The sequence below is a fragment of the Haliotis rubra genome, unplaced genomic scaffold, assembly GCF_003918875.1.
Source record: "Haliotis rubra isolate DU_JTF1 unplaced genomic scaffold, ASM391887v1 Scf99, whole genome shotgun sequence".
Classification (NCBI taxonomy): Eukaryota; Metazoa; Mollusca; class Gastropoda; order Lepetellida; family Haliotidae; genus Haliotis; species Haliotis rubra.
Genome location: NW_025767734.1, coordinates 569,706 through 593,026, shown reverse-complemented (window position 1 = coordinate 593,026; position 23,321 = coordinate 569,706). Strand labels below are relative to the sequence as shown.

Here is a 23,321-nt window from a genome sequence, read left to right as displayed (position 1 = left end):
AGCGTCTGCAAACAAATGAGTCAGACATTAAGCAACAAATTGGAACTGGAGACAAAACGTGTGTGTCCTAACTGAACATCGAGACAAGTTAGATACAGTTATGTACATCGGGCTGTGTAACGTCTAAACACGGAGAGAAGGGGCTACTGGAGTACCGCCATAATGCCGGACCGGACAACCACGGTACCAATACATCAGTGTATAGTCCGGCGTGAGTGTGGCGAGCTGGGCCAGGGGAGGTCTGTTCCCACCATTTGTCACGTTCAGGATGGAGAGATCGATCCCTGCCTCAGTTAGATGAGAGTTTGAACCATCGCAATCAATCCGATGAACATGAAAGACTTGGTGCTGACTTGACCAAAGTAGCCGATGTCCTGATGACCGTAAGTTTTACTGTAGCCAGTGCATGCAAGAGCCCACATGATGCCACAGTGACGCTATCTCATGTATAGTTTCATTTTGTCAGATCTAAGTCTTACAATGAACAATTAGTGGCTGATGCATGACAAGGATACAGCGGTGGTGAAAACATGAAGGCTTGGTCTTTCATAAATAGGTAGGGGCTGTATTCGGAAAAGTATCATAATATTTAGGATAATATTTATCAGTTGTATTGTGAGGTTGAATATGGATATATACGTGCATGTATGACAGGGCGTGTTAGATGTACCGCTATGGATTCAAAAGCTATGGTCTTGTACCCATTCAAGTAACCTCCACAGTGGAGAAAACATGGTCAAGCTGTGTCTAAACATGCTATGTTTATACATACACAAACATACTTGGCTGAATGGACCCTGTCATAATTGACTGTGTTACGTTCTTGACAAATTTTCATGTGAACAAAAGTGCTTCCTGTTTACTTTGTATGGATGATCTATTGTGTATACAACTTGCGAGTCAGAAGTTTCACGCTGTCAATCACCAACTCCCAATGATGATTACTACAGATTGGCCGGGACTCTATACTCATGCTAATTTGACTTTTTTAACGGCAAGACTTCCATTTTCTTTGTTATGCCCACCGATCAAATATTTGCAGGAAACAGCAGAACAGAATTAATTTGACGTAATGGGTTAACAACGTGACACAATATGTAGTCGGTATTAAACGCCTACAGCACATGCCGACATCTCCTTCTACCCTCCGCAAGGTCAATAGCTGAGTAAACGTGTTACACCAGATGAGCGCAAATACAGCTCACAAAACGCTCTAAGATTACCCTAATGTTCTCTGGTTAAAAAAACTAGTCCCGAGAGAGTTTGAAAATATTCCGGACTGATAGGCTAGATTCCGTCCCACGTGTTCGATGCGTGGTTACCAGGAAAACAGACTGTTCAAATACACCTCCATATTCACGGCTCGGTAATCGAACACAGGATGGTCAGTGCACATGGCGCAGACTTCGGTAAAACCGCACCACCCCGACTGTCTGGCAGCGAGCCAGTACAAACTGATGGGGGTCTCTCCCAGTCCGTGCTTGTCCTGTAGGGCCATTTAGGTTCCACATAGGGTTGCTCTGGCTAAATTGGTCAATAATCGATGCTTTTCACAGTGATTTGTACAATGACCCAACTCCGTATAGTGGTTATACAATCAATAGGTTCGGGAAGCTTAACCTCTTTGCTTCACGGCTCAAATGCATTTTCACCCAAAGCTTAGACATTCGGTGGACTGAAAGAAGCTTTGAACTGTGCGACTTCTTCAACCATGGAAGAAAGTTTATGACGGACGCGACTGCGAGAGGTTCAAGTGGTAGATAATGTAACGCGCGCATAAATCAATCGAAGAATATGGACCTAAACTTAACAGAACATTTGGAGAATTAAGCAAAGGTCCCCGATAGCCATGTTAGTTAGAGATGGTGAGACTGTGCGAGACCGAATTCATTTCCGAAAGGTTAAGAGTTCGTATGGCGCGAACGATTGAGTCTAACGTTGTGAACACGGCTATTCTGTTGTTTTGAAGCCTTACTTAACGTGATACCAATCTTTGGTATCCCACAGAGCTGCTGAGCGCATACGTGTTGGAATAACGCCAAGAATAAACAATTTCCTTTTCATTGCATATTTTTATAAAAACATTTATAATTGGAAAAACAAATAGATTTTCTTGATGCCATGAAGTGCTAGCACATGATATCATCATTAGTACTTTCAGTTGAACACTTTCCACTACAATTTCCTTTTCATTGCATATTTTATAAAAACATTTATAATTGGAAAAACAAATAGATTTTCTTGATGCCATGAAGTGCTAGCACATGATATCATCATTAGTACTTTCAGTTGAACACTTTCCACTACAAGCTGCCTAAGAGGTTTAAAATCTCGTTTTGTAAACGCAAGGAAGGATACGTACAAGATAAAATATAAGGCCTACAAATCTTTGTACCTTTCTCGTTACTGGGCCCTTTAGGACCGACACGATGAAGCGACATTTAAACGTACTAAACTTGTACAGAGATCTACTGAACGGATACCATACCATACAACTACACGAGTTTATAGTGCATGGAAATACACGAAAGTCGCAACCAGGAAAGAGAACCTGTATATTAATTTGGTTCGGCCTGACATTAAGCATCTCAGTGCCTCGTCGCGGGGCACTATACCAATGCACAGGCACGAATGTGACTTTCCCAAGAATGGCGTCGGCCATGATGTGGGATGCCCCTTTGTATCCACGAATCATTAAAACTTTCAGTAGCATTGATAAATGCTTTCAGAGTGTCATTTTTTTCTTGGAACCGTATAAAACGTCTTGTGGCAGCTCGTAGCATAGTTACAATTGGAAGCGTTTCGGCTAAATCGGCATGAAAAGCGCATGGAAAACTGACATGCGTGGACGCATATCGAAAGATCTGACTCTTGCAATCCTTACAATGTTTAATTTTTTCACGAATTAATTAACTGATAAAGTCAGGTTATAATTTTGGGTAAACTGAAATCTGAATCTATCTAAATCAGATAAGTATGTCGAGGCCCACCAGTTCAGGCAAGTATTACCTGTAATGTTTAGCTGAGGTCCAACACTAGCATGAACGGAAATAGATTGAATATTGCATTAGTCTGATTTCTCTCAAGCTCATTTCTGTTAAAGAACAGACCGAAGAATGATTAAATTATTTACTTAGTCAGCGTACAATGACTTACGAATTTAGCTTACTCCCTCTGTAAATAGTTGTATGTGGCGCCACAGGTTCTTGCGAACTGGGTACTTTCTTCCATTAGCCACTTTGTCGATGAGATTGACGCGTTCCCGTACTTAAGACGTAGACTGATCAATTCATCACGTGCTGTGATGTTCGTAAGGTTAAAGATAAACATGGTGAAGCGTAAAATGGTGGACCTGTGACATACATATAGTTAAATTATCATAATTCAATTCACCGTCAACTTGTTGAACAATCGTAAACTCGTAAATGCTCCCAGAGAACGATATCGTGGGCGCGTCTCCCCTGTTTATGCAACATTTGTTTGTGAGAAGAACATATTGCCAAGAAATCTTTTCAAAATACCATGTCTAGTTTCCCGTCCAAAGCGTTGTGTTTCATCAGTGCACCAACTCTTGACCGCCTTGTTATTGCAAGAGGAGAGTGAAATAGTCGCTGCTGTGGATAATCTATTACTTCAGGTTAAAATACACTTCTTTCTGAATATGTTGATGAAGCTGCCTCCGTGCTTCCAAATGAATTACTGTCTATGCAATACACTGTCTAATCATGCTTGACCCGTGAAGATCCAGGTTAGAATTCGTCTTCAGAAACCAACGCTTGTCGTAAGAGCGACTAACGGGATCGGGTGGTCAGACTCGCTGACTTGGTGGACTGCATATGCCATCGTATCGCAACTGCGTAGATCGATGATCACTGGATTGTCTGGTCCATACTTGATTATTTACATACCGCCGTCATATAGCTGGAATATTGCCGAGTGCGGCGTTAAATAAGAAACAATCAATCAACAATGGTTGATGGGATAGTTTCAAATATACTGAACAACATTAGAAACGCACCACACTAAAATGCACCGAAGATGCTCAGATATCATGGGTACATTTCAGTCTGACGGGGATATTTCGTATTATATGGATGGTGCGTTTCTAATGTTGTCCAGTATAGAACACAATGTCACTTTTTAGTATAAACCTCGGGATTATAACAGGAAAACCACCGCATCATAAGTCCGCAAAAACTTACACCTGTTCTTGTGTATGCTGTCTCATAAACATCACCTAAAATACCACACAGACTATAAATAACTACCTTATGTATATGTATGTATATCGAGAGTGTAAGATGCTAGATTTTCTGTCCCTACTGCCATGACTTAGTCCATGCTGTGGTCATTGCGATCGATAATCAGACGTGGAGTTTTTCTAGTTTACCGCGGTACACTGGGCTGGGCTACTTATAACAACGTTTCGCCAGACTGACGCGCAGACGACGTCACCGCCGGGGGAATGTGTGGCCGCTCTAACCTTTATAAACACGGGATCAAATGACTCCGTGGTTTTCTCCAAATAGAGACAGTGCACATCCGGTTCTGTAAGCAGCTGTCAGACAGGTTATGTCTGTACAAGCACTGCGAGGGGTTCTGTGTGAGTACAGACATAGGTATCGATGCTCGCTGCACCCAAACCTAACTTGGTGCATATGATCTTGTCATGCTGGCAGGGATGTCTATGTGCGTGCGTACGTGCGTGCGTGCGTACGTATGTTCGCACGTGTAACGTATGTATGAAGCACAATTCAGTTGAACTGCCATGAAATAACATAGTTTTTAATCCCAGGTGAAATTAATTGTATCAATCAAACACGAGTGAAAGACAAATGTGTCTTATCAGAAAATGCTGCCCCTTCAGCTTGTGAAGCGATGTTAAAAGTTTTACGCAATGTAACAAGTTTTGTTACGTCTTTACGAGTTATTTTATATCATCGCCTATTCATATTAAACAATCCTGTGTAATCAGAGACATCTATTATATGGTCTCTGGTGTAGTTTATTTCTGATAAATGAATAGTGCATCAAATAAAGATGACTTTGGTATGTAATTACGTCATAATGTGTGTGTGTGTAACATCAGATCTCGGTGGAAGACAAGTATATACATGTACGTGATTGAGTGAGTGATTTTAGGTTTACGCCGCAGTCAGCAATATTCCAGCTATATGGCAGCGGTCTGTAAATAATCGAGTCTGGACCAGACAATCCAGTGAACAACAGCATGAGCATCGATCTGCGCAATTGGGAACCGATGACATGTGTCAACCAAGTCAGCGAGCCTGACCACCCGATCCCGTTATACATGCGTATGTATGTATGTATGTATGTATGTATGTATGTATGTATGTATGTATGTATGTATGTATGTATGTATGTATGTATGTATGTATGTATGTAGCTTTGAAATGTATGTATTTATAATGAGATGGGTATGTATGTATGTATTGGTACTGTATGTGTGTACGTACGTACGCATTATGTACATAATGTCATGTCATGTTTCTGCAATCATAAGCGCGTGTGCGTGTGTGTATATTCAGCTTTGAAAAAAACATTCAAATTGATGTATTTATAATGAGAATGGGTAGGCCTACTTATTATTACATGACCTTGGAATGTGTTCGATGTTTTTCTCAGATGATGTTTCTAGGTTTGTCAACATCATGTACCTGCCAACTCTCACACCTTTGGCTTGAGACTCACGCCTTTAGTACTCATGTCACGTTCTCAACGACAAAACTGATAAATCTAAAGCCAAACTGGGTTCTCATAAGAATAAAAAATAATATCCGATTCTCGAATCAAAATTGAACTTGTTTCGGTAACAGTCCAAACTTTGACCCCCTCAATTAGGTTCCAACCTGGATCTGTCCGGAATCTGCGGCCCTTGGACCTCGGCATCTCAATCTTATTCTTTCGAAGATGACTGACTGACTGACTGACTGACTGAATTTGGTTTTAAGCCGCTTTTAGCAATATTCCAGCAACATCACGGCGGGGACACCAATTCGAAGTAAAGCAGTGAAGTGAGTGCACGTGGGTATGGATTTGCTCATTGTTCGTCTATTTGAGTAATGTTGATCGTGACATACTCTACGCATTCACTTATTTCCAAATGTGTTTAGTGACTATAAATTCTCCAATACCTTACTTGATGTTGTTATATAAAGAGGACGTTTAAAACGTAAATAAAAAGAACATGGCAACGTTAAGATTTAGATATTAGGATTAAGTAGCGATATACGTACAATCGCTTATTTTTTATTCTGATGTGTGTGCAAATCATCACATTCATTCACATTACAATTGGGAATAAGCGATTCCTATTTCGTTTTAGTTTGTAGAATTTCGTATTTCGCTTCAATGCTACTTTTAAATAACCCATTAATGAGCGCGAGTATGGAGGCTGACAGTTCGACAACAAGACGGAATGGACTCGAAAACTAGCGAAGACACGGACACCAAAGGGTAACGTACACATCAGTTCTAAAGACAATGTTTTTGCCTGCCGTTTTATGTCAGAATGTGTCAGTGCAGCAATATGGACGCTGAGATCCAAGTGATGTGGTTTGACAGCACCGGCGGGGTGGAGGGGCACCTGTCAGAGTACGATGCTGAAAACACAACGTGTACTTGAATACCTTAACAACGTACCACCCAGTAGATGCCATTATTATTTCAACAGGTTGATTTCTGAAGTGTGGTCCTCATATTTATTGAATGTAAATCGAAAACTTAATGTATTTATTGATGCAACATAATCAGACTGCTGATGATCATTACTTGATACTTTTAAGTTCTGTTTATGACATTATTTACATAGATGAAGTTCTTCTGTATTTTTTGTATAATCTTGCTGCATATGATGAGATATAATATAGTTCAATGGAATAGTATTAACTGTGGTTTTAGCACAACTATGGAAAAGATGTACCAATGAAATTTCCAGATATATGTGGCCTGAAATCCATACAGTGTAGTTTGAGTTGATTCACAATACAATATAGTGTACATAAAGTCAATAGCAGAAGAGAAGTCAATATTTTAAAGGGTACCCAACCTCTTTCTTTAATAATACACAGCTATGAGGCTGTCAAATTTCCCTTGCATCAGGAAGATGGAGGCAATCAGGTCATTTCCCAGAGTAGCAAGTTCTGATTTGTAGAATCTATTCAGTCTGCATATTAAAGGTGCCAAGAACACATTGACTCCTGAGTACCTATTTCACTTCATGTTAAATATATCATTATAAAAAATGCTGATCGTAAATCTTATCAGTTGTCTTTCCAAATATTTCTACCCTGTTCTTTCTTTGATGTCTTCAGGAACTATCATTGTAATTCAAGGACTATATGTATTTCTTAAGTAATGTGTACTTGTTTTGGATCTGGCAATTAACTTTCCGTGCAGGTGGGATGTGTTTGTTATTGTAATGATGTCAGTATAATATAGAATCTCAATCTCCATGCATAGCTAATTGTAAGAAACATCAATGTATTTATTACGGACATACAAGCTAGTAGTTTGTTTGTAAGATATTTGGATCAAACGCAAATGATCTCATTAAGATCAGATCGTCTCCTCTGATACCTCCCTGCTGACATTTCTTTATCAGTCAGTTGGCCTTAAGTTCTTTAAAACATCAGACCAGCATACCTTGCTTATCTTTCCAAAATATACATGAGGAATGCCAAACCTTTATGTTGTTGTGTAAACATACAAGCTGTTGGTATCTGCATTCAAAAGGGAGTAACATCAAAGGCATAATTGTGTCCAGACTTGTTTTTTAAAAAATTTCAGGGTTTTTAATCAGTATTTCTGAAATCAAGCTGAGAGATGATATCAGATCTGAGATTGGCTCAAGAACTTGTGTATCCTACATTCAGTTTAGTGGTCAGAGATCTTTCAGGACTCAACTGTCGTGAAGTTCTGTGGAGGTGACATCTTAAACAGTGAGGTAAGATATTGGAAGTGAAGGATCCCATTTTAATGAGGTTGTGTCAAACATGGGCAGTGGTGCAAAGCTCGAAACAATAATCTAAGACTTTTATCATTCATGGTTTGTAGATTTATGGATTTCTATGAATCTTGGTCAATAGGTTGTGTTTTGTAAGCAAAATATTGTAATAAAATAGACTTTAGATGATGTTTTGGCAGCATATTATTTGAAGATGTTGAAAGTGAGCTGTGATAATAAGGCTTATTGCATTTGTCTTCTGCCAAATGGGCATTAGGCAGAATATAAAATATGGTACTTTTCAGGTTCTGTTTTTTCTGTCATCCCCTTTGACTTGATTTCTTGCAGTTTTTCTCACACAAATCCATGGATTTGAGAAAAGAAACCTGGAAACCCACTAATAAGCATATGTGTCTGTTTGAATAGATAGCCATACAAAAAAATCACGTTAAACTCTTTCATGTTTGTTTTATGACCCACACTGGATTCTCACATGATGTAGCGCAGTAATAAATGGCCGGTCCCTGGAACTATGTCAATTACATCTGAAATTAGCAGTACTTGATGCATTTTACCCAAATGTCCAAACATTTAGCAGAGCTCAGATATTTTTTCGACATCAGGAGCATGTACTCCTTATATTTAGATACAGGAGTACTGGAAAACCTTAAGAGTACACTCAGAGTACTGAATGGAATTTAATGGGGTATCAGTAATCTTGTGTTTCATTTCATATATGCACCACAACAGTGCTACTCTTGTGTCGACAGGTCAATAACCAATAAAACAATACTTTTTCAGATAGACATGTGCGTAAATGATTCTAAGACCGTACACCATTGCTGTGGTGCATATCTGCTACGTTTTCTAAAATATTTCCTACCGTATCGTGCTTATTTTATATCCGTACATACACCGATACGGCCCTTATCTGGAGCCCTGATTTAGTATGCATTTAGGAGATAAGCTTACTGTGTTTGGAAATTAGATGAATGTTAGACCAAATTGATTGTCTCTAAATTTCATTTGAAACTGAACGTGCAGTGAGTGGCATAAATTAGGTGTTTTGTCTGACCGTTACCTTGCGAATTTCTGCATGAAAGTGTCGAAAGTGTGACGCAAAGTAAGTGTTTCAAACTTATTGGATATCTCATGTTGGGTAAACCATTCTAAATGGAAACAAATATATTGTTTACCAGGTAGGCAAATGTTACTAATGTATTTGTACAAGGCTTTCTGATTTGTAAGTTTTATATTGTTTATTTATATTTGGGACTGTACATTGTAATTGAGTTTGAATACTTTTATAATAGAAGGTAATGTGATAGTGAGGTTCTCTAATAACTGTGGAGGAAAAATCATATAACTGAGTTTTAATAAATGTTTTATTAGCATTTCAATCACGTGTGTTGTGTTGATATTAGCCATGTTGGTGGTCAAGCTGAAATAGTGCGGCAGTGTTGAATATATGCAGTAAAGCGGTCATGAAATCAGCCGCATTTTCAATCCAAGTTGATAGTGTCTGATTTTATTGATTCTCCAATCAAATTCAAATATTTCACGTAGTCATGGTAGAATTTCCAATAACCACTTCCAGGACTTGATGATTCACCTAAGAAAGGTAAGGATAATGTATATTATTTCAGTTTGGTAGCATACTCGATAGTATTTGCGGAAGGGGGGTCAATGTGGCAGTTTAAACTGTTTTATCCCGTGCTGAGGGGGTGGGTGGGGGTGGGGGGACAAGTTGGCACAAGGGATTGGTGCTGTCCGTCCAGCTCCAAAGTGGGCAGAAGGAAAAACTATGAGAGGATAGACTTTATGTTTGTGCTTGTTACTGAATATATGATGCCTGTAAATGGTATTGGATTTAGTGTTGTGATATATTGGATGCCATCTGTGCACTACACATAACCCAGTACATATCAAATTTCAATGTGGACTGATCAGAACATTATTATGTGTATATTAAAGTTATGTGTCATTTCTGGTACATATAAAGATATCAGGATGATCCTGAGGTTTTAACCTACCAAAACATGGTTGAGGTGCTAAAATGTTTCTTTGGAGAGTTTGTGACAGGATTTGTCCTACATTAACTTTTCTCTCCAGGACATTTCATGTAACTTATAGGCCACTGGTCCCAATGTTAAAACATGACTAGCTTCCCTGTAATGCTGGCCAGTGTGCAGTGGTCACAGTCTGTTGGATGATGTGGTACACTGACTGTGGTAACACAGTATATCAAGAGATCAGGAGTAATATAGTTCGTGCCCAGTTACATGATGTTAAGACAAGATCAATATTTATCGGTCCCAGTGACCTAGACAATTCAGGTAAGATTTGTCTTCCACTATGCTAATCATGTCTCGTTTGTATGTTAATCAACATGTATTTTTTTAATTATATGCAGACAAAGTAAAACTGTAAGCTATTTGAGAAGTGTTTTGTATGATTATTGATATTCTGTTATTTTATGTGTGATCCTGATGGGACTATACTGGGAGCATTGCCAACTGTACAGAAGTCGGTGTTTGTGTATAAATTTTGAAGCATGACAAGGATTTACCTGATACCTAGAATAGTTTTGTCAGGCAAAATTAAAAACCTTACTATCCATTGTATGGGCTCACAGTTAAATAATACCTTTCGGCAGGACCTCAAATTATCAGGGGCGGTGGGGTAGCCTAGTGGTTAAAGCGTTGGCTCGTCACAGCCGAAGACCCGGGTTCGAATCCCCACATGGGTACAATGTGTGAAGCCCATTTCTGGTGTCCCCTGCCGTGATGTTGCTGGAATATTGCTAAAAGCGGCGTAAAACCAAACTCAGTCAGTCAGTCAAATTATCACATGCTTAAATACCAGTTTGTAGCTCTTTCATAAGAATTTATCACCTTTCAAAAAGAAACCACTGTTTAACAACACTAAGCTGGTATTACACAGTGTTTAATACCATAGTCAGTGCTTATCTACTGCCTACAGTAGTGTCACTATCAAGTACTGACACCATGCATCAACACTGGGACTGCTCAATGACAAGGCATGTCGACATGACACATCACTAAGAGGAGCGCATGTATACTCGATGACACAAGCAGCCTGACTACGAGGTTGACATCACAGGGCATTATTTTCTAGTGTATCGTTCAAGAACATTTTACAAATTACATCATCACATTTTGTGACGTGCTTGTAAACTTTGTGGTCATGAATTCTAAAGGTAGGCCATTGTGTGGTATTATTTTATTTATGTCAACACTGTATGTATTTGAGGTGGTACTGTTTTGTTCAGCTTTACTGGATTATGCTGTGGATCACATTGATCAAATGTTTAGTAATTTTTAATTATTTTTTTTGTAATTTAAATTTTATTTCTGAATCCCTGTTACAGTTAAGACTCAGTATCCGGGTAACCGCTCAGTCTGAAGATATGCAGCAATCTAATGGGATACAGGTGGACATTCTAACGAAACAAGACAAACAATTCACTCACCATTCACACAAACACAAGATTATTTTTAATTATCAAACAAATTAATTAAGAATATAATTAATTCAGTCGTCTTTGAATAAGCCATGATACAAGAGCCATTTAGAATAAAATTCAGCATTACAGCTTTTGTTAATGAAAATACATTTTTCAGTACTATATATCAATATCAACTCACTTGGGGTAGTATAGTGGTTAAAGCGTTATTTGGTAAGAAGGGTTCAAATGGGTACAATGAGTAAAGTTTCTGGTGTCTCCTGGTATTGCTAATATTGCTAAAAGCGTAAAACCAAACTCAGTCATTCAGTCAATATCAACTCACTTCTGAACTGAGCAATATTTGCAAAGCAAATGTTTAGTAAGTTATACTGGTGCTATATCCGGTCCATTATTGACTTGTTTTGCATACATTATCCCATTCCGGTCCATTACAGCTTGTTTAGCCTACATTGTTTAGCCTTCATTGGCACATTCCGGTCCACTGCAGATTAGGGATGGATAAAATGAACGATAATTGGAAATGTAGTCGATAGGAAAAATGATTAACTTTTGTGTTCGAAAATTGTGTTAATTTTCTCACACAAGTCCAAATTTATAACAAATTGTTCAGGACACTGTTTTGTTAGTAAGGCCCCCCAAAAAAAATGTTATGGTTCCGATTTCATAGGGTAGGTAGGTAGGTTTGTTTCTTTTTTGCAAAATATTTTTACATTACTCATGTGTCAGAAAATAAATTTAATTTATTATGACAAAATTGTTAGGCTGTTTTAGTTAGCGGGAATCGAACCACAAGCTTTTTTTTAGGCCTAAATAGGTAATACATGCAAAAACATGTCACCACTCACCAGTGATGTGAAATATATTCATTTCTTTCAGACATTTTTGCTCAAAGTTATGTCTCCGATATTTATTGATAATCGATCGATATTTAGTTAACAATTATCATTATCATAACGATCATAATCTCTATGATCTATAGTAATAGCCAACTCTAGTCCTTTTCTGTTCCTATATTAGATTGTAATTGATCTCAATATTTTGAAGATGAAAGTTTGTTATCAAACAATGTGCTTTACCCAATGACATAAGGTTAGCAGTGTGTGCTTTTCACTCCTGAATTTAAGCCTCAACTACTGGATTGCCATGTCTTCTCCAGTGCTGTGCTGAAGATATTAATATTAATAAACATCGAGCTGATTAGGACCCTCACCTGATGAACTGAGGCTAAGTTGATCTATGAGTTTCATATTTGTGGATGTGACTTAATATGGTTGAATGTTTAGTAATCAAATATTCATTAACCATAGTGTGAATTCTTACAAATGTATCACTCAACATTGGTAGAGATAGAATCATTTATGATTCAAAATACATGTACAAAATACAGAAGGTCTGTATAATAGTTGAATAATGAAAGGTATTCTAGTAAACTGGTACCACTGCAACCACAATACAATAGAGGAATGTTACAGATCAATTGAAGATATCTTCCAGACATGTGCCACTGTGGCAACAGCTGCTTTTGATTGTAATGTGACCCTGGATTTGATCAGGTGGGATATGTGTCCTCTTGTCTTCAAGAGAAATTCTCTTAGCAGCTGCATCTGCTGTTCAGAGTTGCGTCCCATGGACAAGTCAGAAAACTATGATTGTTGGTTGGACTCCTTGTTCACCCCAGTTATGAGAGTGTTCTTTCTTACACATCCTGACATGGTCAAGGATCTGACATCATGCAAATTGTCTTAAAGGTATTGTGTTACAACCCGGGCTTGATGGGATCTTGCATTATTATTCCCGCCGTGCATTTAGCGTGAAGTGGGGAATATAGTGTTAGGCTCTGTCCGTCCGTCCGTCCGTCCGTATGAATTGGAACCATAGACTAGATTCTTTTCATATTTGGTACCTAGGTTCATCACAGTAGGCGAAAGGTCCCAGCCAGGTTTGGTGACCTTAAACTTTATTTCAAGGTCACAAGGGGACTTTAACGTTTTATCCTTGTCAGCGAGATATCTCAAGAACCGTTCACTGGATATCATATTTGATACCAAGCTTCATCTAGGGAGGCGCAGTGCCCAGTCGATTTTGGTGACCTTCAAGTAATTTTCAAGGTCACGGCACCACTTTGAAGATTTCAGCATGTTAACCTGCACGGTAAGCTCATCAGCGAGATACCTGAAGAACCATTCACTGGATTTTCTTCATATTCAACACCAAGCTTCATCTATTGGAGGCTCAGGACCCAGTCAATTTTGGTGACCTTCATGTCATGATGACACTTTTAAGATTTCAGTATGTTAACCTGCATGTTAAGCTTGTCAGCAAGATATCTCAAGAACGGTTCACTGGATTTTCTTCATAGACTTTCTAGACTTCTCTTGAATTTTTTTTAATAAGCAATTTCTTTATTCCTATTTTTGCATATATCATACACCATGACATTCATGTCAAGGTCAAAGTGACCTTGAAATAATTGTGTGTTTGAACACCTACAGAGCAAGATACCAAGAGAGGTTGGTCATGTTTTTGTTGACATTTAACTTCATCTTAATCTACAATCTTCACTTTCATTACTTTTTAAGTTTGCTTTGATAATTTGTGACGGGGGATTATGTCACCTTAGTGACAATGCTTGTTGTCTTTAATAGTGAGTTCAGGACCAGTAAATCAAAGGCAAAGTTAATGTTACTCCTGTTAATGTACCCTGCCGTAGAAAACGTGGTCTGTTCTCCGAGCCATTTGGATCCAAGCCATATCATTATGGAACCTCCACCATATCCATCCTGAGATGTTCCTACACTCTTCTCCCTCCATGTTCTGGCCTTCTTGCTTGTGTCATGTGAGATCCTCCAAAGTTATTATCCCTATCAAATGTTGACCAGTATATTTTCAAAGGGCTTTTGCCTTGTGTCTACCTTGCTAACAGCATACTGGCCTGTAGATAGGGGTGGTTATTGCAGAGAATTTTCATATTGCGATATATTGCTATGTGAAAGCATGTATTGCGATATGTATTGCAATATATGCAAGAAGTTTTTTATAACAATAAACTACTTATAATCGAGTTAACGCCTTATTTATAAAGCAGGAAAGAGTTCCTTACGTACCCCCCGCCTATTTTATGCATCCCGTCTTATTGTGAACATTCTCTTACATTCACGCTGAAATTAGGTGGGGGGTATGTAAGGAATTCTAACCAATATGAATAATATTTGGCACAAATGAAACAAGGAAACCATCAACACTAGTTACTAGTTTGAACTACTTTCTCCACTCTCAAAAAGAGCCCTGAGATTTTAGACAGCAACTTGACCTGGTCAGGGCATGTCAGAGATCATTGGCCATTCATGAGTAAATATTTAAAACATTCAGATCCAAAACATTGCAAAACACTTGAACAAAATTTAAGAACACAACTTCAAACCGAACTTAACAATCCAGTTAAATGTAAAATCTTTGAAGGGCCTTTAGAAGTGGAATGCATAAGAAAAGCAAGATTTATGTATGTCAACTTCATTCACAATATAGAAGTTGACATCCATAAATCTTGCTTTTCTCAGTTAAATGTAGTTTTCACCACGATCATTCCCACCACCATTACCACAATTGCACCAACCATCAAGGTTTCCGAGTGTTACGAAGCTTTCCGAATGCTTGCCAAAATACCGGTTTTCCATCAGCGTATCGCAATACGTATCGTTTTCATGTCTGAACCGGTTAATACCGGTAAACCGTTATATTGTGCAGCCCTACCTGTAGAGGTGCCATTCTTGGTCCCTTATCGCCTTGCTGAGGGCTGGCATTGCACCATTACCAGCTCAGTGAACTTACAACAATTAACCTACAGTGGACGGGTATCAGTCAACATATATTGGCCCGCTTGTTCCAGGTCAGCATCGGCCTGGTAGTGGTAGAGGTGACTGTGATGAGTCTGTCAGGCGCAAGTGATGAACCAGTATAAACCTGACCTGCGCTGCAGTTGTGACATATGGTTGACCTGATCAGGCTAGGTCATGTGTTGACCCCTGGGTCTGTAGTGGTTCCATGGTGCTTGCCGATATGTGGAAAGCCCCCGAAACCATGTGGCCTGTCTGCAGTCGGAGGATGGTGTTGTTGTGTTGACCTGTCTGGCGTCGCCTGTTTTCACTTTTCCCAAACACATCATTTTCATAGCCCATAAATTCATGTTTCACATTTATTTTAAATTTGTGTCTTTTCCACCATGCTCCCACATGGCTGTGTTTTTGCATTTCCCCAACTTTTCGGTATATTTTGGTACTACTTCATTATACCGTCAGAGATTACTCCTGATACATGCTGACATGAAAAATTCATATTTGGTGTTCATTTTGTATGAATATCAGTAAAACTATCAGACATTTTAAATTGGTCGACTTTTGCGGGGTTTTATAGCAGAGTATAAATACAAAGTATAAATGACCTCATATTTCTCAGAATTCATAATCTTTACTTATTTAGACATATTACATTTATACAGTTCTGTGAATGTTGAAATAGTTTAAGTTTAGTTTACCGTATTCGACATATTTAGCGCTCCCTCCCCATTTTAGAAATATGCACAGACACCAGTTCATAAAACTTTTCAAATTGAAATAATGCATTGACAACTATCCCTACCAGTTCATAACTTTGTTTCAAGCATAATGTTATCATCAAACTGCAACAAATATGACTTCAGTGTTATCATCAAACTGCAACAAATTGATTATCACATTGATGGTAGTATCCTAATAAAAAACCTGTCTGCAGTGTAAGTAAACTTAGGCTCAGTATTATTCGTTACACTGCTATACTGACTCTAACAAACCCCAGTAGAAGGTCGTGTCAGCTAACCTTTTGAATTGACCAATCAGTACACAGCTTGTCAAATTGCAAAAGTTAACATTCGCACATACCGTTTGAACTTTTACCTCAAAAACTCAAATGATTCTGAATGCTATTTTCTGCACGATTGCTTCCGAGTGATACAGATAGAGGACGCATTATTCACAACAGTGAGTAAACAGTTGCAGTTAAAATAGCGTTTTTGTCAGTATTCCAGGATGTCATCTTTCGGAATATAAGGTAATAGTAACCATGTCATCAGAAACCCCTAAGCGTATATACTGCTATTCAAATATCTGTGTTTTATGCAGATTTTCGGGGTTTTTTTGAGAGATCAGTGTCAATGACCGGGAAAGAGAAAACCCAAACCATTTTGTAAGTCCTGCCGAACCCTAATTAGTAGCCGTTGTTGTCTGATTGGTTAAATCCGTTGAGCCATCTCGCGTTTGATTGGACGCTCATAGGTCGCTCAAATGTTAGCTGACGCGACCTTATACTAAGTATACTCAGTATAGCAGTGTAATAAATAATACTGAGCCTAAGTTTACTTAGACTGGGGCCCTAAATGCGACATATGCATACAGGTGTGTAATTGTATTGTTGTCTTGGAACATGAAGTTGGAATAATGACTAGTACATCTGTGTCAAAGTACAGCTGAAAGGGTCGTTGTCGGCACGGGTACTTCAGATGTGTACCCCAGGTACGTTTCTGTATACAGAAATGTACCCTGGCCATAATCAGAATACAGAAATGTACCCTAGGACGATTCCATTCTGCATTTTGGAGTTTTCTTGATCGGAACTGTCATACTGTTGTATTAGATGCATTTGATTGCGTTATATAAGAGCATACACAGTATAACGAATATTTCACGGTGCACAACGTACACCACTTTCGCAATCAGCTGAACGGGATTAACTACATCACGGTTTCGGTATTGGGTTTATGGGAATATGGACTCGTCCGTCGTTTAGGGTACCGGGTACGTTTCTGTATTTTGACTTTGTTTAGGGTACATGTCTGTATACAGAAACGTACCTGGGGTACATATCTGTAGTACATGTGCCGACAACGACCCCTTCAGCCAAAGTACAGTCACCATGCTCCTGTCACATGTACTAAGACTGCCATTTTGTCCAGTTATGGCCTGGTTTTGTTCATGTGAGTTGAGTTGCTCCAGTGTTATGATATTGGATTCTGTTGATTTTCTAAAGTCTTCACCTGTGAAGGATGTTCTGTTGTTTATTTAGCAGTGCTGCTGTCTCTTTGCATACCAATTAGTTGTATTGATCAACTTGGCTCTTAAATTAACAGTGTTACAATTTGGGCCTTGGCCTTAGGAAAAATGAATTGTCTGTAATCAATACTGAAGCATACTGTATAGTATAACAATGGTTTCAGAGTGCGTTATGTCCGTCTGCCCCCTTACGGCAGGTCCCATCCATCTTGCCATGTGCTTCACACTGGAGTAATCAACAATATTGACTTGGGCGGCTTCTACCACATTTTCATTAGCAGCTGTTTTTAAATGTTGTTCTTTAGCCAAAAACACATCCCCATATTAATGGGAAGATGTTGTGCATGATTGATTGTGTTACATTATGTCTAAAAATAGTTGTAAATCATTCTCACATTGATTTGTTCATAAAAACATAATCCCCTTCATGAAGCTGGCTGATTACATGATTGTGGTACTATACTGGTGTTTCTGGTGATCCGGCATGTCAACTGACTCACTACAGACAGTTTGCAATTGATCATGCTTAAAATACATTGTCATGGTGATATAGAAGACTTATCAGAACTTCTTTTGGCATTTGAATATGATTGTTTCTGGATGGATTGCATTAAATATGTCGGCATAATTTCAGTGTTGAAAGCATACAGGACCCAGTCAAAGTGAACGGTAATGTTTCTGGTCCAATTAAAGTTTACTAAGCTCAGTTTCATGTCCGATTCAATTCCATATTTTGACCATTACCATAAGTTCCCGATTTATTAGACTAGACTTAGCATATGTTTATGACGGGTGCCACCAGTAGGTCAGGATACACTCGCCTTTTCGCGAACACCTGGTATCATCACTATTTCATAATGTGTGTGCTGGCGATTAGGTGCCTGACTCTGAGGGAGTGGGTTCGAATCCCGGATGGGAATCAACCCCCAAAAAGTACTAGAATCTGTACTTTACTGAGAAAGTGTAATCCAAATATAACATATGTTATATTTCATAATGATTCATAAACACATGCTCTGTCATCATAACACATGGTGCCAGTCACTGGATGGTCTGGTCAGACTTGAATTGATTAAAACAACATTTTATGTATTACAGCTAAGTTATACTCATGATAAAGTCACAATTGTAATTGCTTTTAGCAGATTTTAAATGTTCTATTTGGCTATCTTGAGGCATAAACCCGAGATTATAGAATTGGTATTCAGCAACTCTTAATTTCACTGACTAATAGGATCAGTGGTCAGGTTCACTGACTTTTTTGTCATGGTATCCCAATTGCGTGAAATGCTCATCGATAATCAGATTGTTTGGTCCTGACTGCATTAAGATTAGAATATTTACAGACTATATTGCTGGGTGCTGCGTAAAACAACCCAGAACAAAGTACTGGTCTAAAACACTCATCACGCACTCCCAGTTTGTTTCAGCCATCTACAAACCAATAATAATATGGTATATGAATCTTGACTTGTTTAACAACTTTTATCCCGTATGTTGGACAGATTTGGCAAGGTAAGGATTTCTTAATTTCTCCTAAAAGTGAAATTCATCGGTACGACTTCAAAACAGACTAACACTATTACAGGGGATCATAGAAATACTTTTTTTGCAGAGGTGTGCCATCGATGAGGGCACCAGGCAAATATTTTAAATGTGCCTTTCAGAAATCAAGTGTGCCCACCTGTTTTAGAATAAATGACTGTAGCAATGATGATGATCATTTGAAATTTATTGTTAGTATAAAACAAATGTAACCTGTTTTCTGTTTTCACTGATATGTCTTCTGTTTAAGATGGCTTTCTTAAGCACATTTGTTCTGAAACCCAACATCTTTAATAGCTAAATGACAGGTTTACACTTGTTCAATATATATTAACAAACACAATGTTTCACTGTTCATAACTAACTATCAGCATCACTCTAAGTTTTCATCACCATTTTCTTTGGCTTGTTTGTTATTTTCGTGGTGTGTCATTAAATGACTAAAGGTGGTTATGTCAAAAAATTCATGCACCGAACCTTTTTAATCTAAATTTCAATATATTACCGTGCCATTGCTCCTTGTGGAGTCTGTTTTCCACCATTTTCATTGGCCTTGAAGTGGTCACATGGCATTCAGCAGAAACTCATATTAACTCCTTGTGGAGTCTGATAATTTACAGGGTTGAGTTGAATTCTTAAAAATTGAATGGAAATTGTCTGTAAGTGGTATTCTTAAACACAAGCCAGTCAGATACTGCTGGAACTTTCTGCACAAATATGTACAATGTTTGAGATGTTGAATTGGCCTTGTCTCTTTTAGACATTTTGTTCAAGGCCAGTATCTGTTTTTATGGACAGGATTGCAGCTGTAGCAATCTTTTTTCCAATAATAATGAGAATGTTTATAACATACCTTTTCCAGGCTAGATATCCTGCTCAAAGCTCACAATCTGATCATTATTACCCCTCATAACCCAAGCTGCCTGTTAGGCTCTAGAAGGTTAATAGTCTCACGACTTATTTCACAGGGTACCCATTTGCTGCTGGGTGAAGAGATGCAATTTTGAACAAACTCACTTGTCTAAGGTGAGACCACATGTATCACATGCGCTTCGTTGTGGGGCAAGGCTGAAGTCCTAGAAATTCTCAGGAGTCAAACTGCCAAACACGGTCACCCATCCATGGACTCTCCGTGCCCAGTGTTGCTAACCTCAACTGATTGTGACCTGAGCTCTATGTACAGGACCACACGCCACCACATATTGACCTCTTATTCAGTATTTAACCAGCAGTTTGAACTTAAGGTGTCCTTGAAACCTCTGGGTCTGTTCTTAGAGTCGTTAAGTCTTGCATGTCTGGGAACCTGCTGTATTTCTGCTGATTAACAGGTGGGATCCTTTACTCTCAAGCCATCTGAAAAAGGGAAGCACATTTGATCCTGTTGTAAAAGCAAATGAGTAATTCCCCAAGGCGTGAAACCTATTATACCAGCTGATTAAATGTTTCTCGGTTTGTCAACGCCATAACTGTGCTGGGATGTTTCACCAAAGAGGATGACATCACAGTCTCTATGGACTGTTCCTCCAACACACAGTGATACAACAGAACATTTGTTTACCACTGAACCCAACTCCCTCACTCATGCAGTATAAGGGCAGAAGTAACCTGCCTGGCCTGTGAAATGTGGTGGTAGTATTTTGAAAGTCTTGGTGTGTGACGTGTGTCTAACCAATGTGTGTTAATGGTTGTGTTGACGTTGAACTGTAATGAAGCTCTCTCTCTTCAACATATCTGATGCTCATTAGTGTACTGTTGCATATGGTGATGTGGAATGTGATAATTGCTGTCTGCCAATAACAATTAGCATGAGTTATGTATGAGCCACCTTCAGATAGTGACAGGCAAGGAAGGAGCTTGTCTGTCACAGCAGCTGCAAGTTGGACTGAGGACCTCACACAGTTCTCTACCATTGTGCCATAGGCAACTACACACAGTGATGTAAGTCATGTACAAACATGCTTTTTTTTCAAGCCACCTCTTGGTCAAACTGCTCAGGTTTCATGTCACCAATTAGGATACTTATAGGTAGAGACTTGCTTGTTGTTGAGACCTTGTTAGCAAGATAGTGGTTACTGATCAGATTGTTTGTTTCGTCAAAATATCTGGTTGCAGCAATCATTTGCTCAAACGTGCTTCTCCTATAGTCGATGTTATTTGAAATATGTTGTAAATGCTGTAAGGAAAATAACACAATATTAAAATATATTATTCCTGATATAATGTTGGTTTCAGATACAAAATATTCTGACCATTGAATGAAGATTCCATGAAATTATAGCAGATATAATCACCAAGTTTCTTATCACTTGTTTGTTTCCCTGAATTCGCTGACTCAAATTTTGCATTATATCATAGAGGTTTCCTCCCTAGAATTTGGGAAATGGAGGTAACTGATGAGATTGACATATCCGGAAAATCTCCAATCTGGACAAAATGTCAGAAAACAGATAAGCAAGGTTTGATAATTTTCAGGATAAGTTGTTGATTGTTCGTTAATCTAGCCTGGTTATTTACTGATTGACTCCCGGTATAGTACTTCATCAAGATTTCTGGGTTAAACTTCATGTCCAAGTCTTGGTATTAACATGCATCAACTGTCAAAGCAACATTTAAACCAAATTTACTCACTTACTTAAGTTCTTGAGAACATTGATAGCCACCATCATTTGTCGTGTCTCAGAAGAGTTATCTCCCTTGGTAACCTGGCTGATGGGGGCTTGGCATATATATATTAACTGTGTTTCTTTACCATTTAGGGGCAAGATAAAAAAATAATGTTAGAGAAAAAAATATGTAAATGTGGGGAAATAACCCAAATTAATATTTGTGGAAATGTAGACAAAGCGAAAGAAGAACACAGCAGTCATAGAACCATTGCATACGCGTAATCAAGAGTTTTTTGAGGAATGACTGTGTGCTATAACTCAGTGTAGATTTGCATGCATGTATGTCTTTTCAGCTCTTTTCTTACTTACTGAATGCAGACATTGGAAATCCACAGCAGTGAATTATACACAAATGTAACTTAGACATGTATCAGAGTAAGGCTATGCAAAAAAATTGGAATGTGACTGCACAAATATATATGCTAATAAGACGTTACTTCAACTGCATAGAAACAGAATTTTAAAAAAATGTTCTGCTCATCGATTAACAGATTCAATCTGAATGGGTTCACCAAATTAAATGCAGTGAACAATACCAACTTGGGAAGAAAACCATCAGTACCCAGTGTGTGAAATAACATGTGGCTGTGTACTCTGAGACACTGGGATACGCTGCCTAGTGATGGAAATATGTCATATAAGTTTGTTTTTCATAGTATATATCACAGATATTGCTAGAATTGTACTGAAAGAACAGTCAATGGTAACCTAGCAACATATTGGTTCTTACACATGTATTGTGTGTGTTAAATCCTTTTCAAACATATGCATTGTGTGAGCTCATCTTGGGTGTCCAGTATATAGCCTGCAGTATATGCTGGTACATTGTAGTTCTAAATAGCAGCGAGACCTTGATACTGTAGCCACAGTATGTCTGTCCTGATACATTGTAGTTCTAAATAGCAGCAAGACCTTGATACTGTAGCCACAGTATGTCTGTCCTGATACATTGTAGTTCTAAATAGCAGCAAGACCTTGATACTGTAGCCACAGTATGTCTGTCCTGATACATTGTAGTTCTAAATAGCAGCAAGACCTTGATACTGTAGCCACAGTATGTCTGTCCTGATACATTGTAGTTCTAAATAGCAGCAAGACCTTGATACTGTAGCCACAGGTATTCATTGTAGTTCTAAATAGCAGCAAGACCTTGATACTGTAGCCACAGTATGTCTGTCCTGATACATTGTAGTTCTAAATAGCAGCAAGACCTTGATACTGTAGCCACAGTATGTCTGTCCTGATACATTGTAGTTCTAAATAGCAGCAAGACCTTGATACTGTAGCCACAGTATGTCTGTCCTGATACATTGAAGTTCTAAATAGCAGTTAGACCTTGATACTGTAGCCACAGTATGTCTGTCCTGATACATTGTAGTTCTAAATAGCAGCGAGACCTTGATACTGTAGCCACAGTATGTCTGTCCTGATACATTGTAGTTCTAAATAGCAGCGAGACCTTGATACTGTAGCCACAGTATGTCTGTCCTGATACATTGTAGTTCTAAATAGCAGCAAGACCTTGATACTGTAGCCACAGTATGTCTGTCCTGATACATTGTAGTTCTAAATAG

At 38.5% G+C, this 23,321-nt stretch overlaps 1 protein-coding gene across 3 annotated transcripts in view; it reads left to right on the top strand.

Annotated features, from left to right (window-relative positions):
• Positions 1–265: 265 nt before the first annotated feature.
• The window catches only part of LOC124265712 (myogenesis-regulating glycosidase-like), a 94,551-nt gene continuing 71,495 nt past the window's right edge, over positions 266–23,321 (top strand). For 2 of the 3 annotated variants that reach the window (XM_046700516.1, XM_046700515.1), the window contains exon 1: positions 6,401–6,477. In XM_046700516.1, coding sequence (XP_046556472.1) covers positions 6,440–6,477 — 38 coding nt within the window. In that variant the 5' untranslated portion in view covers positions 6,401–6,439. Of the gene's footprint in view, positions 384–6,400; positions 6,478–23,321 lie in introns of those variants that run through there. The other variant, XM_046700517.1, reaches the window with a different exon arrangement.